Source organism: Hoplias malabaricus, chromosome Y, assembly GCF_029633855.1.
Source record: "Hoplias malabaricus isolate fHopMal1 chromosome Y, fHopMal1.hap1, whole genome shotgun sequence".
NCBI lineage: Eukaryota > Metazoa > Chordata > Actinopteri > Characiformes > Erythrinidae > Hoplias > Hoplias malabaricus.
The window spans coordinates 6,581,757-6,598,344 of NC_089820.1; the positions used below are offsets into that span (position 1 = coordinate 6,581,757).

The 16,588-nt window shown below is 42.1% G+C and overlaps 1 protein-coding gene across 3 annotated transcripts in view; it reads right to left on the minus strand.

The window, feature by feature from the left end:
• Nucleotides 1–6,159: 6,159 nt before the first annotated feature.
• LOC136678653 (netrin receptor UNC5D-like) overlaps nt 6,160–16,588 on the minus strand; it is a 241,458-nt gene continuing 231,029 nt past the window's right edge. For all 3 annotated transcript variants that reach the window (XM_066656735.1, XM_066656736.1, XM_066656734.1), the window contains 3 exons: nt 14,135–14,299; nt 11,347–11,525; nt 6,160–9,032 (listed from right to left, as the gene is read on the minus strand). In XM_066656735.1, the coding sequence (XP_066512832.1) occupies nt 8,849–9,032; nt 11,347–11,525; nt 14,135–14,299 (528 nt within the window). In that variant the 3' untranslated portion in view covers nt 6,160–8,848. The remainder of the gene's footprint in view (nt 9,033–11,346; nt 11,526–14,134; nt 14,300–16,588) is intronic.

The following is a 16,588-nucleotide window of genomic DNA, read 5'->3' on the forward strand; positions in this document are numbered from 1 at the left end:
ATTATGTTCAATGTGGTCAAATGTTAGCATCAGTATGATACCTTGATTTATAAGGTCATTTTATTTAATGAATTAAGCAGTCAGTACTTCCCATCTGGTTATTTCATCCATATTTTTTTTTTCCTTATTTATTTTTCTCTATTTATTTCTATATTTAAAATAGACCTTTACTGTTTAATGAGACTTTGTAGGCCATTTGTTTCTTTGTGAAATTCTGTTGTTTGTATTTATAATGCTACAGTTATTATGTGAAGTGTGCCATCCATTTGCCATGCTGTTTTATAGGTACATGATTGCTTGACATTTGGTAAATATTTTATTGTTACATAATAGAAGACAAAATTGCATTCCAATCAGATGTGTTAATTTTTTTTTCTTTTTTAATGTGTATAATAATCTCCATACGGTGGTGCAGCAGGTAGTGTTGTAGTCACAGATCTAGGGACAATGGAGGTTGTGGGTTCGATTCCCGCTCCGGGTGACTGTCTGTGAGGAGTGTGGTGTGTTCTCCCTGTGTCTGCGTGGGTTTCCTCCGGGTGCTCCGGTTTCCTCCCACAGTCCAAAAACACACGTTGGTAGGTGGATTGGCGACTCAGAAGTGTCAGTAGGTGTGAGTGTGTGAGTGAATGTGAGTGTGTGTGTTGCCCTGTGAAGGACTGACGCACCCTCCAGGGTGTATTCTCGCCTTAGGCCCAGTGATTTCGGGTAGGTTCTGGACCCACCGCGAACCTGAACTGGATAACTGGTTACAGACAATGAATGAATGAATGAATGAATAATCCCATGAAATTTCAAGTTAAAATTTCAAGTTTTCAATTGTAGGGTAATTTGTACATCACAGTAGAATTTAACAAGGTCAACACAAATAGAACAGTTTGTTACTGATAAATATTTTATGATAAAGCTATTAAAATAAATTAGTACTTTATGTATTCATATACATTCAAATATATAACCCATAAAGGTGAAAAAGTACACAAAAGTAATCTTAATATTTATTCATTCATTCATTCATTATCTGTAACCCTTATCCAGTTCAGGGTCGCAGTGGGTCCAGAGCCTACCTGGAATCATTGGACGCAAGGCAGGAATACACCCTGGAGGGGGCGCCAGTCCTTCACAGGGCAACGCACACACATTCACTCACACATACGGACACTTTTGAGTCGCCAATCCACCTACCACTTTGTGTTTTTGGACTGTGGGAGGAAACCGGAGCACCCGGAGGAAACCCACACGGACACGGGGAGAACACACCACACTCCTCACAGACAGTCACCCGGAGCGGGAATTGAGCCCACAACCTCCAGGCCCCTGGAGCTGTGTGACTGCGACACTACCTGCTGCACCACCGGGCCGCCCGACTTAATATTTAGGATATACAAAATATATTTATGCATATATTTAGAGCACATTTACAATTTATAATCTAGAAGTTTTGACTAAATTATTATCACCACTTTAAAGTGCAAAAACGTTTATAGCGGACAGCTTGACACTTTCCTCATATTACACTACATTTCAAATCGGATAATCTTATAATCAACACTTATGCAGATCTAGAATTAATAAATAAATTAATGTATTTATTGTGATTTTATCAGTACAGTACAAAGAAATTGAAAAGTGCAATTATTTATTTAAAGTGCAAAGATTAACACAGGACATTTAATACCAAACAATTATAATTCAGTGCACTGCTCATCCACATTCAGCAGTTGTATATTTTTAGGTGCAATTACGGCTTTAGTCTGCTTGTTCTGGCCCTCAATGCTCTGTAATGCTGTGCCTTCCTGAGGCAACAAGAACTGTACAAGTCCTCCAGAGAAGGAAGAGAGAGGGCAGTAAATAATCCTCTGGGCTGTGATGATGACCATCTGGAGCATTTTCCTCTCTGCTGTTGTGCAGCTGTAAAACCACACACACATACAGTAGGTCAGAGTGCTCTCAGTAGAGCCACGGTAGAAGGATTCCAGGAGTATTTGTGTGAGGTTGTTGTTCCTTAGCACTTAAAAAATACCATCTCTGCTGTACCTTCTTCGCCACTAGAGGTTGTACTTCATGCCTGTTCTCAGAAATGTCTTCATAAATCAGTTATCCCATATCCCACGTATTGGGGTTTAACATAATTGCTTATTACTGATATTTTTGTCGGTGGTGCTCCCTGGCATTGCTAAGCCAGTGTTGCTTAAAGCAGGACCCCCAGAGCAGCACACACAAGCCTATGGTCAGCATGGTCTATAGCAAATTATGGCTAGAAGGCTGTTGTATCGTCCTCCAGGTTGGGGGCCATCTCTGAAAGAATGTAGCTTCATTCAATGCCTTTGGGATGAGTTGGAGTGCCAAGACCTACTCATCCAATGTCGGTAACTGACCTCGAGTGTATGTGGCTGTATGTGAGGACCAGCTAGTGTAAGGTCTTCCGAGAAGCTAATGGTGTTGAATGTGTTTTGAAACCGCTTCTTTAGCCACGAATGCATTAATAAAAGGAGAATTCCACTCATTCCACATGTTTAAACACTCACTAGGAATTTATTAATGATGTGATGTTTTATGCTTTATGTGCTGCATATATTTGTCAATATTTATGCTGCATCTTCCTTCCTTTCCAGAGACATATGAAGCAAAAGATAAAAACTATATAATATATATTTTTAAAAAACTCATAAAAAAAATTGTATTTATTATTTGGGAAATAAAGCAATGTGTGAAACATAAAGACAGACTGACAACTATTGTGATTTTAAAGGTGCTAAAAATATGTCAGTTTTTTAATGGGAGGTTTGGGAAGTTGAAAAAACAAAGTATTTTTTAAAAAATGGACCCATTTAAGGGTTAATTATTTCTCTGTCCTTAACACAGCGAGGCCAAAATATTTTGTGAAGCCCTCTATGATTCACTGTCCAGGAGAATTGTACCATTACAGGGTTAATTATGTTGTGTGTATAGAGCAGGGGTCGGCAACCCGCGGCTCTTTGATCCCTCTGATGCGGCTCAGCTTTTGAAAATAATTAATGAGTATTTAATTAAAATGTATTTTAGTTTGGTTCGTTCATTTTCAAACTGTAATTCTATGAAGATTATGGCGATCTTGTAACATCTAAAATATTTTAATATTTAATATTTAAAATATTTTGTCGCTCTTAATACACGTCACAACTTCCAAATTGCGACACCCGCCAGTGTGCGGTTTCTGGAACTTTCTGACCGCAGACTGCACGGCGCCAGTAAAATAATGACGGCACGCAGAGAGAGGACAGCGTTGTTTGCTGCCAGTGGATAATTTAAGTTCGGCGTTTTTTTCCATTACTACAAGGACTCAAATAGACATTGAGTATTTTACTTAACCGTCAACACAACGTCTTTTTTCGTTATTTTGTTGCATGCAGAAAAGTTATTTCATTTTCTCTGCAGTCGTTCATTGATTTCATAAATGTAACACAGTATAGTTGGTTTATACACAGCACAAATGCAAAAAAACCCTGCATCAGAGTCGCTGCACTCTGAGAATGATCCACAACCCCATCATAACTGCTCTGTGGTGGTCCTGAGTATTTAAGAACAGGGTGGAAGGAAGCAAAGTATGCAGAGCAAGAGATGGACAGCATCTCTTAATGTAATTGCAGAACTACAAAGTGCTTCTGTATGGTCAGTGGAACTGAGAGAATGGACAGTGAGTGCAGAAACAAGGAGGTTGTCATAATGTTATAGTTATGTGTGTGGTGTATGTTTGCATTGTATTTTGTTTTTCTACTTGCATTTTTTACAGCAGTGTCACAGTCACACAGCTCCAGGGACCTGGGGTTGTGGGTTTGAGCCCCACTTCGAGTGACTGTCTGTGAGGAGTTTGGTGTGTTCTCCCAGTGTCCGTGTGGGTTTCCTCCGGGTGCTCCGGTTTCCTCCCACGGTCAAAAAACATGGGTTGGTCGGTGGACTGAAGACTCAGTGTCCATAAGTGGGAATGTGTGAGTGTGTGTCAAGGTGCAAGGCACTGAACCCACAACTGCACGAGTGTGCGTGTGTGTTCATTGCCACAGAAGGGTTAAATGCGTAAGACACATTTCATTGCACAAAAATTGCACATTCATTCCTTAAAGTCTATTACATCATTTGGCCTAAATACCTATAGCTGCCCGACTAAGTGTTTGATTGCAAGACAAACTGTTGCTGTATGTAATCTGCTCTGGGATGGGCTGGTCCCTTGGGCCCAGTGAATTCAGGGGGGGCTCTGGACGCACCACAGCCTTGAACATGATGAAGCTTGTTACAGAAGATATAATATATTAACAAGTAAATAACTAAATCCAATTCACCCCGAAGAACCACATGACAAAATAATGAATCTCATTGGTAAAGGGTGAACTGATTTTTCAAACAGTTCCGTTTGCAATATTTATTCTTGAAATATGATTTATTCTTAAAAATAAAAGACAAATACAGTGATCCCTCGCTACTTCGCGGTTCATCTTTCGCGGATTCGCTACTTCGCGGGTTTTTTCAAGGGGGCTCATGGCCGCTATATCACGGATATTGAGGGAAAATCTAGGAAAACCGTGAAAGATGAATAGCCAAAAGTATTTTTCATTATTATTTCCATATATTAGACTAGGCCTGTAGGTGACAAAATATATCATTTAATAGTATTTCTTACGTACAGTACATGTATTATTCATGTCCACATCCGAGTGAAATTTACTTACGCTAAATCACAGCTTAAAAGAAACTGGTAGGATATCACATGTAGTTCCAGCTGAAAAACATTATAGAATGACAGTTTAATGCAAAGGGTGGGTTGTGAACAGCACAGGGAGAGTTTTAAAAGTCCAAATACTCGTTAAATACATAAAAAAATATTTTACCTCTACTTCGCAGACATTCGTTTTTGGCGGGTGGTCTTGGAACGCATCCCCCGCGAATAACGAGGGATCACTGTAATGTTAATTGAAATTATATATAGTATGTGGATCTTTAAATATTTATTCAGAACAGGAGTGTATTCATTTTATACTGTACAGGATCAAAAGTCACAGGACACCCTTTTATTTCAGAAATGAAAGGGAAAATTACATATCTGAATACCCCAGCAATAATGTGTGAGGGGGACTATCTTTTAGGCTGTGTCCAGAACATGGTCGCCATCTTGAATCAATATTCAAAATGATTATTTATATACTGTTGTCCCTGTGTTTATATTATATATATATTATTCTGTTTTTTTTCTTTATATGGTTAATAACCAATAGTCTTTTAATTCAGTCGTTATGATTGAGTAGGGTGATGGGCTGGGATCGGCAGTACAGCAGATAGTACAGCAAATGGTACAGCAGATAGTGTTGTGGCCACAGCCTCAGATCACCGTCTTTGAGTCTTTGCTCTCCCTGTGTCTGTGTAGGTTTCCTCCAGGGGCTCTGGCTTCCCATCCACAATCCAAATACACGTCGGTAGTTGGCTGTTCAAAGGTGTGTGTGAATGGGTGAGTGTATGCCTCTCTAATGGATTGGTGTCTTGTCCAGGGTGTGCTCTGATTCTGGCTGGGCTGGATGTTGAGGTTACAGGAAATAGAGGAATGCATATGATAAGTTGGAAGTGGTGCCACTTTTGAAATTGCACTATAAAGTTTTTCATACTCTACAAGTTCTGCTCTTTCCAATGAAGCCTGCATTTTTTTCAGTGTTTTAGGTATATGCTCGTAAACCACCTTGTAACACAGTTCATAGCTAAGTGTCCAGTTCAGACAGTTCTGGGAATGCCGACTTCCAGAGATTTGGTCTGGAGCCTACCCGGAATCACTGGCTGTAAGGCAAGGACACACCCTGGACAGGCCACAGGGAAGATTTAAGTAGTTGCAGCCTATTAGCTGTACCACTGGGCTGAATACTTGGTACTCAAACATACTTATCCCTCCACATGTGCTGTTGTTTTACTGTCTCATATTCAAAAGCTGATGCTCAAAAGTAGTAGCCCAGTTCTTTTAACTAAGGACCCCTTGTACTTAATGAGTGCTAATATGCACTTGACCTTTTCTGTGACTCTAAGCAGCCCCCAGTTTGGCCTGTACTATAAGAAATACCTTCAGCAAAGACCTTCAGATAGAACATTTATTATTAATATATGGAAAATATAAGTTAATTAAACATGAATAGCAAAATATCCCCGAAGATAAAAGATCAGAAATGTCTCAGAAATTATTTAAAAAGAAAAACGCTCAAATCTGTGAGAGAACATTGGAGGCATGATTCATTTGACCATGAAACTGTGACAAAAATCGTTGAGAATGGAATATTAAATTAAAACCTCACACAGTTGAGATGATGTGCTTTATTCCATGGTGAAGGCTGTTTTTTTTGTTTCTGCGTAGATCCACATACACATCTCTGCATCATGGATTGAGCGTGGTTAGGGAAATGGGTGTGTGACCTGAAGGTTGCTGGTTCAATCCCCAGAGTGAAGTCACTGACTGAAGTGCCCTTGAGCAAGGCGCCTAACCCCCATCTGCTCCCTGGCGCCATGGCATGTGTGCCCCCTAGTGTTCACTAGTGTGTGTGTAAATGTGTGTTTCACAGCACGGATTGGGCTAAATGCAGAGAACCCTCTGTGTGCAAGCTCAGTGGCTAATGAAGTGATTCTAATACTAACCCTAATAGGAACTGTCACTGATGAAGGCAGTGTCGTGCTCTGTTTTACTAAATGAAAGGATGCAGGGGACAATGTGAATAACCATAGACAGATTTAGTTCTAAACTGAGAAACACCTGCAGAAACACCATGGCACCCCTTTTAAGAAAAACGATCCTCACACTGGTTTTTCAGCTTCAGTATTTTTTGGATCTTGGGACCATGGTTATCAGGCAGTCAATCCGTGTTTACTCTCTCCACAGATATACCTCTACAATTCTTAGCTGAGGTTCTGGGGTTGTGCCCATCCTACGCTTACCCAAGTGTGTGCCAAACCTACATGGATTTACGCAGAAGTATAATCTAGCCTCACGTGTACCAGGGTCCTAAAGCTTGATGGGGGTTGACATTAGATAATGTGTGTGTTAGCTTGTATACACACTGCTAAACATTATCAGTGCCACCTACTGGATATATTTCGAACTGCAGTCATGAGCACACCCAATTATGGTTAAGAAAGATGATTAATTATTATTTGAGAGCATGTATTTTAAACGCTAATTCAAAAATACTAACAGAAACAGAATAACGATCTCTTCAGGCTCGTTAGCCTCTGACTCCCAGTTGCAGATGTGTTAACAGCTCTTGGTTAAAGTGTGCCCTTAAACTGTAGTGAAATCATGCACTCGATGCCTGTTCATATTTCAGGACACCCTTCTTGGGCGTTTAAACGTTGAAGTTATTAACAATTACCACCTCCTCTTTCACTGCTGCTACCGTGTCCATGGCGGCAGTGCATGACCGCTCTTTAGCCGAGGCAGAGTTTTTGAAAACCACCCAAAATGAGGGCCCCTGCGGAGGGAGCAGATTAATGAAGGAGATGATTTGGAAAAGAAGGGGATAACATTCTTGAGGCCGTATCCCTCCGGACTTCCGACGGCCGGCTGTTTCTCTCGCGCCGGACATTAATTACATCTCGCCGGCCCCTTGTTTCCAGGGCCTGGGCGAGCCAGTTTGGTCACGGCAGATAAGGGGCTTTCTTTATTCTCCCCAGGTTCCTCCAGGGGATTTTTCTTTTTTCTTGAATGCTTCAAAGGCGAACCGCAGAGAGAGAACAGAAGGCGGGGTATTAGCTGAGCCATTCGTTTTTAACAGCTGCTTGTTCCTTTGCTTTAACACTGACACTTTCTTACTGCTGCTACCTTATGCCTTTAACTTACTGGCAGAGGGTTCGGGGCTTAACATATTTTTGACACGGGCACGCGGCGGTGGTGTATCAGTTCCTGGAAAGGAAGGATCTGTCATATTTTCATGGAGGTGTTGGGTTCTACTGTACTGTCAAGAAACTCGCTTTAACTGACTCACCAGGCCAATGAGCCCCTGTTCAGGAAAAAAAAAAAAATCAACTGCCATTGTTATCTAAGAGGAACACATTTGTGCTGTTGTCATGCCAGGCCTTGGGCCCAAAGTTGGTGCAAAGCCCTCACGCAACAATAAGACTGTCATGCTTGTGCTTCTACTTTGCTTTGCCCTGCTTTCCTTTCATTACAGCGTATGCATCTGAAGATAATGACATCAACAAAAACAACAACAACAACAACAAAAAAAATAACCACCCTTTAACATATTTTATTCATCAGCCTTTCCCTGTTACGGCATTTACAATGGCAGGTCCCCTACTGAAGGAGCATCCGGGAAAGGAAATTCAACTGAGAAAAAAAAAGAAGAAACGTAAATAGGAGGCTGCGGTACACACAGTGCGCAGAAAAACAAGATCCACACTCAACCCAGAGATGGCGGTTAATGCTTTCTTTCAAACGCAGCGTTTAACTGACCTTCCTGCTAGTGCAAACGAGCCACAAACGTAATTAAGTGTCACCACATCAAAGCGTTTTAAAGGTCCATGCTGCCAGACGCCAGGACTCACACAGACACAGCTTTAAAATGTTGACCAATGATGAAGCCGAAAGAAAAGACTTAAACGCTTAAGGACGCACCCCAGCCCCCACGTGATACCTAACAAAGATTAATGAGGCGAGGCCGAGGCAGAACTTCCTCCACTTCAAGCGTCTTTTTGTGGTTTTCCTCCGCCACCGTCCTCGCACATTACAGCAGTACTCTTGATTATTTCGTGTCCACATCTCTCTCACTCTCTCTGAGCTGGACCTCCAGGAGTCAAAAGCTCTTGTTCTCAGCGGAGTGACGCACTGATTAAGTTGCATCCACAGACAGGGTCACTGGTTGAAGTCCGGTTCTGTCTCACTGGGACTCTGGGCGGAGCCTTTGGAGTGGATCTTGCTGATTTCCTCCAGAGCACTGGCCAGTGAGTCCAGGTCTCCGCTGGCCTGGTGCCGGGCCTCCCAAAGGCTCAGAATGACCCCGGATGGACTGCTTTGCTTAGCGAAGTATGACAGGTTCCTGCAGAGGCAGAGCAAAGTGTGAATGAATGAGAGAAACCAAAGTTTGGAAAAAACTAATAAATAAAAAATACAGGCAACTAGCTTAGGTCTCCTCCATCACATGATGCTACCAAGCAGGGAGGGGGAGGTTTATCACCAGCTGTCTTCCAGACACATACGTTCTCACCCTGAAGTTTGGAGAGCACTAGTTGCCGATTATAGAACTTCAGTGAACAGACCCCAGGCTAGAATCCCACTTCTAGGAATATCACCTTCACACATTTGTGGAATATTTCCCAGTCAACATATTATTTTCATTTTATAAGGCAGTAAATACAGTACTAATGCAGTTATAGGGTGAAACTGCAGGCACTAGCAGATATTAACTTGTGAGATGCTCCACTGTTCTGTGCTTCAGTGCTGATTATTTAACCGACTGGGTTTCTGCGTGACAGTTAAGAGCTGGTTATTATATTTCCGTTCACTACAATCAGATTAGTCAGTTAAGCACAGCATCTCTAAACTTATTAGAGTACAAAATAGTTTTAGGGATCAGAATGTGTAGCCCCATAAAAGCTCTACTGGTCACAATATTAAAAATAATATTAATAACCAGACCCTAACCTGAACAGTAACATCAGGTGGAACTATCTAGAGGATCTAAATAACCGGCGCTGAATTAGCACTGTGTATCCTAATTTGTCTGAGTAATGAGTTCAGAAAAAACATATTAATTTGCTTCTAATTAGCTGATTAGTCCATGAAAGGCAAAGTATGGTTTCTATTTTTGAAGCAGTCTGCAGTAATATTTATGACCAGATGAGGGCAGTGTTTAAACACAGATTCAAACAGTGTTTCAAATCACGCTTTAAATAATAATCTCTTATTTGCTTCAAGTCTTGAATCACCCCCCACCAAAAAAAACACGTAATAATAATTTTTCTTAAAGCCCAATGACGAGTTGCATCATAAACATCAAATGCTTTCCTCTGAGAAATGACATCCTTAGCATGCAGAGGTAATTAAATAATGTGTGGATGATGTATAATGTATGGCGTACATGCCACAGCAGAAATATGATTATTTAAAGATTTTCCCGGGGTACAATCATATCATTATGAATTACATCTCTGCCTCTGTGCGGACTGAGAACCACAGACTGAAGCAGGATTCTGTTCTTCCTCCAAACTCCTCTTGAATCCTAACTGTAACTCACTCCTTCTCACAGTCACATATATATACACTCACTCACACTTTAATACAATGCGGTTTTAAATGCTACTGATGTATAGAGATCTGGCTCGAAATTCACTTATTCATTGATACACTTCATTCATTCATTATCTGTAACCCTTATCCAATTCAGGGTCGCGGTGGGTCCAGAGCCTACCTGGAATCATTGGGCGCAAGGCGGGAATGCACCCTGGACGGGGCGCCAGTCCTTCACAGGGCAACACACACACACACATTCACTCACACACTCACACCTACAAACACTTTTGAGTCGCCAATTCACCTGCAATGTGTGTTTTTGGACTGTGGGAGGAAACCGGAGCACCCAGAGGAAACCCACGCAGACACGGGGAGAACACACCACACTCCTCACAGACAGTCACCCGGAGGAAACCCACGCGGACACCAACTCCTCACAGACAGTCACCTGGAGCAGGAATCAAACCCACAACCTCCAGGTCCCTGGAGCTGTGTGACTGCAACACTACCTGCTGCGCCACCGTGTTGCCCATTGATACACTTATAATGACTTATTCACTCAGTAGTTCACGCAAGGGTTTATTCACCCACTTAGTACTGAGAGATTTCTGTGTTGCTCACTGATTCACTCATTCACTAATTCCATTACGTACTGACTCACCAACTGATTCACTCACTCATTCAATTCCCGATTCACTTACTAACACAATCTAATCACAATCTGTACTAACATAAATGATCCATTCAATCATTTATTCACTCACTCACGCGTGGCTTCACTTGCTTTCTGACTCATTCATCAAACCTTTACTTACTGACTTACCTACGGGTTCACTGACTTCTTCCCTGGTTCCCTCACTAACTCAGTGAGTGCTTCATTCACATCATTCAGACATTTATTCACTCACACACCCATTGCTCAACACTGATGGTGAGAAGTGGTAGCAGTCTCCACAAGGGGGCATTATTGGCAGTCAAATAATTGATATAAAACGTGCCTCACATCTCCGTGGAGGTAAATTTACTTCATGACAGATTCATTTACAAAAGCATAAATGTAATCAAGGTACATTTAAAAAATGATCAGCCTTCCGCTGCCTGCCTCCCTCCAGGGGTCTTACCTCTGGATGTGGAGCTTCTGGGCGAGGAGCTGCCAGTCCTTGCCTTTGGCATTGGCAGTGTCGAAGGTGGCGCAGATCCGCTGCCGAATGGACGGAGGAATTTTAAAGGCTTTGGCGCCCATCTGTGAGGTGACCGTGCAATCTGCCTGCATAAAAAAGGGGAGTGTCTCCTTCTCCCTCTGAAAAAAAACAACAGCAATATCATTAATAAATACAGCAATAATGTGGCTGAGGGCTACAGAGATCAGGTGTATCATCACTGTCCAAAGAAAACATGACAAAATCTCAATTTTTGTGCATTTTTAATTTACTACATCATTTAGACACAGCTGCGGCAGGGTGGTGCAGCAGGTTGTGTCGCAGTCACACAGCTCCAGGGACCTGGAGGTTGTGGGCTGATTCCCGCTCCGGGTGACTGTCTGTGAGGAGTGTGGTGTGTTCTCTCTGTGTCTGCGTGGGTTTCCTCTGGGTGACTGTCTGTGAGGAGTGTGGTGTGTTCTCCCTGTGTCTGCGTGGGTTTCCTCCGGGTGACTGTCTGTGAGGAGTGTGGTATGTTCTCCCTGTGTCTGCGTGGGTTTCCTCTGGGTGACTGTCTGTGAGGAGTGTGGTGTGTTCTCCCTGTGTCTGCGTGGGTTTCCTCCGGGTGACTGTCTGTGAGGAGTGTGGTGTGTTCTCCCTCTGTCTGTGTGGGCTTCCTCCGGGTGACTGTCTGTGAGGAGTGTGGTATGTTCTCCCTGTGTCTGCATGGGTTTCCTCCAGGTAACTGTCTTGTGAGGAGTGTGGTGTGTTCTCCCTGTGTCTGCATGGGTTTCCTCCGGGTGAATGTCTGTGAGGAGTGTGGTGTGTTCTCCCTGTGTCTGCGTGGGTTTCCTCCGGGTGACTGTCTGTGAGGAGTGTGGTGTGTTCTCCCTGTGTCTGCGTGGGTTTCCTCCGGGTGACTGTGAGGAGTGTGGCGTGTGCTCCCTGTGTCTGCATGGGTTTCCTCCGGGTGACTGTCTGTGAGGAGTGTGGTGTGTTCTCCCTATGTCCGCGTGGGTTTCCTCCCACATATTGGTAGGTGGACTGGCGACTCAAAAGGGAGTGTGTGTGTCACCCTGTGAAGGACTGGCGCCCCCTGCAGGGTTCCTGCCTTGAGCCCAGTGATTCTGGGTAGACTCCGGACCCACTGGGACCTTGAAATGGATAAACGGTTACAGACAATGAATGAATGAATGAACCATTTGAAATGCTCCAAAATTACTTGGAATCATTTTTTTTACTGACAGCACTCTTAAAAATGATAGTTCCACAAGGGTTCTTTAGTAAAGAAAATGTTTCTATACAGAACCCTGAACACTTGAAGAAACTTTGGCATGATTAAAGGGTTCATTGCATCATGAAAGGGTTCTTCAAATTGATGGACAATGTGCTATAGATAGTTCTATATGGCACCTTTTAGAGAAGGGTTCTATACAACACCAAAAAGGGTTCCTCTATTGTTATGATGTCAAGCTTCTTTCTACAGAGGAACCATTTTTGGTGCCAAATAGAACTCTTTTCTAAAAGGTGCTGTATAGAACCATCTATAGTACATTCTTCATCAATCTGAAGAACCCCTTCATGATGCCAAGAACCATTTTCTTTACTAAAGGACCCATGTAGAACCATCATTGTGAAGTGTGAAGTTAAGAAGGTTTTTCCTTCTCCTGTAAAGTTACTACTTTGGAGATACATGCTATTCATTGGACAGTAATGATATGCTGATATGCGTTTACAGATTAGTACTGAATCAAGGTGATTTTTATTTTAAGTATATTCATATTTCAATGCAGGAACTATTGTTTTGTCATACACTACACTCTACAAATACTGGTTCTGGGTGTGTGTGCCTGTGTTGCCCTGTGAAGGACTGACGCCCCCTCCAGGGTGTATTCCTCCCTTGCCCCCAATGATTCCAGGTAGGCTCTGGACCCCCGCGACCCTGAACTGGATAAGTGGTTACAGATAGTGAATGAAATACATGAAATATGTATTAAAGTGTTCTGTATTGCACATAAAATGGTTCATCTATAGTTACAATGTCAAGCTTCTTACAACAGAAGAACCGTTTTGGTGCCATATATAACCTTTTTCTAAAAGGTGCTAAATAGAACCATCTATAGCACATTCTCTATCTAATATAAAGAACGATTTCACTGTGTAATATATAAAGACTTGTTTATTTATTTAACTGAAAAACCCTTGAAAAGCCAGCATTTTTAAATGTGTAGTATATAGCTAAAAGGTTGTGTGCACCTGCTTACCACTTGTGAAATAAAGGGTATAAATAAGTAGTTTGTCTCATCTTTGCTGGTGTAACAGCCTTTCCTCTACACGGCTGTGTGGATTCACAACAGCCTTAGTGCACTCAGGTGCTCTAAATCATCCCAAAGGCAGCAGATGGAGCTCCAACTCCTCAGAGAACAAAATTCCACTGTTGCAAAACGAGGTTTTTTGGTCGATGTACACTCCTCTAGCTAATGCCTGGCACTGGGCATGGCTACGTTAGATTCCTGTGCAGCTGCTCTAGAGCCTCCGATTTCATTCCATCCTTTTCTATAGACATTATACACAGTGTGTGTGTAATGGAACATGTTTATCCACAACGAGTACACCTCAGAGTAGCTGAATACATTTATCGTGTGAGGAGTCCAAACACACTTGGAGTCGTGAATTTAAAAGGGATGAAGCCACCTGCAGAACTCGTGTTCTCAAGGTGAATGTGTTTACAGTTTCACGGCTGTCTGGTCAAGAGAGGGAAGCGTCTGACCTCTGCCACGGAGGTGTAGACCTGCAGGATCTGCTCGTGACCTTTGACCTGGCGCACACTGATCTTGCAGGAGAGCTGCGTGGTGGCAGTGCTGAACCTCTCCAATGAAAAGGCACAGTGCAAAGGCTGCTGATTACTGTTCCACACCTGACAGAACGAAAACTCCTACAGAACAGAGACAGTGTGAGAGACCCAGAGAGAGGTAGGGCGAGAGGAGAAGAGAGAGAAAGAAGAATAGGAGGAAGAATGAATGCAAAAACGAGAGAGGAAAAGAACAGCATAAATACAGAAATGAATGGGGAGAGAAGAGGAAAAAAATAGAAGGGATTGAGAGAGAGAGAGAGAAGGGGGGGAGAGAGAGGTCAGTAGTTAAATATGAGAGGAATCAGTGATCTGATAAAAAGTGCTATCAGCTCTTGTTCTGCTGAGTCAGTGAAATGGAGCTCAGTGGTGGGTGCCATTAACGTCTCTGCTCAGCTCTGAAATCTTCAGGTCAGAAGCAACACAAATCCCTCTTAATTCCATGGGAGGAGGAGTGCTCTCCCAAGCTGAGAGCTACACACTCCAGAGAGAGCGTGAGAGCTTTGATGTTTAATTCAGTTCTGAGAAAAGGCATGACGTCCTTGACCTCCACTGACCCCTCGTTCACCCGATGCTGCAAATCAAAGTGACCTGACCTGGGTCTTCGTGCTGTGTTTATGCTGAATCAAAATCTCGTTTACACAGTTCACTCTTATTCTAATACTGATACTTAGCTAGTGTCGCAGTCACACAGCCCCAGGGACCTGGAAGTTGGGTGCTCCCGTTTCCCCCCACAGTCCAAAGTTGGTAGGTGGATTGCCGACTTAAAGGTGTCCATGGGTGTGTGTGTGTGTGTTGCCTTGTGAAAGACTGGCGCCCCCTCCAGGGTGTGTTCCTGCCTTGCGCTCAGTGATTCTGGGAAGGCTCTGGAGCTGCCATGACCTTGAATTGGAGGAGTGGTTACAGATAATAAATGAATGAAAGTGTTTCTCTAGTGCTGTCAAAATCAAGGTGTTAATGCACCTTAAAATTAACTTGGCCCAGCTTTCTCCCATAATTAAATCTTTTTCAAGAGCGCAGTGATATCTTATAGATTTTATTTAGGAATGAAAACACAGACATGCTACTGCTGAGGTCAGAAGGTAGATTAAATTTTACTAATGCTGAAATGTGTAATAAATGTCGTAACTCTCTCTCTGGTTTCTTAGCTTAAGCTCTCCATTTATCTTTTAAAAATTAGCTGAAGCTGGAACATGGAGGTGATTATTATTTGAGTCACAAGTTGCACTGCAGCATTCATTTTCGTTAATGTTTCTGTGTCTGAAGTTAAAATGCTGCCTGAAACTTTTATTGAAAAATTAAATAATAGTCTGTAATTCAAAACTCAACAAACTACACTGAGATATTATAATAAAATAAAAAGAGAAGTTTCCTATAGCCAGACTGTCATGCATATCACACTGCGTGTATCCCTCCCTCCCAAAAATATAAGGAAGTATTAGCATTTCAACTTTATTTTTGATTGCATAACAGTTTTTTAATTGACAGACACTGATAACATGATGAGGAATTCACTAGTTTGTGTTGCGTGTTAACAGTAGTAGTTATACTTTACACCTGACAGTTATCTAGAATAGCTCACTGACAGGCACAACGCTGTTGTATAATGCTGATTATAAAACAAATAGTTCCGGTCCTAAAATCAGAGCCCTGTTTGAAGCCATTGTAAAATACATGATATACGCACACCTATGACCGCCTCACAACATCTGAACTCCAGATTAATGCACCACGGTTTTAAACCATGATTTATGAATTGATCATTGTCACTGTTTTATTCATTTATTCAAGAACAGCATGAAATCAGGAGACAATGCTGTCCTTGAATAAGCTTATGCTACTTGGTCAATTCCTTGAGATAAATGCTAAAAACAGAGCCCAAGGCTAGCGCTATACTTTCTGCAGCTTCTCCTCCAGAGTGAGAGTTCTTTCAGAAAGAGGACAGAAATGTAATTATTTATACTCATCTAAAAAACCCTGAATACATGTTAACATGTTTTGATCAATGGTGTGGTTATGCATCGCCCTCATGTTGGTTAGCAACAGTGTTCACCGTTAACGGACTACACTGTGTGGCAGAAGAATACTTTATTGTGAATGTTTGTTCATGAATAAATACGTTTATGAATTGAATGTTTGTGTATTTTATTGTATTTTATATTGTCCGCATCCTTGCATCAAATGCTCTTCTTTTGTTTGTTTGTTTCTGGCACTCTATGAAACATTCAGAGAGGTTTTTTTTATGAGTCAGGTCTCAAATCTCTGGAGTGATTCTGAGAGTGGAGAGTCTAAATCTTCAGAGTGATTCTAACTCAAGGCTTGAGACAAGGTGCGAGACTAATCTAAAAATCACAGGTCAGTGAACAGAAGCCA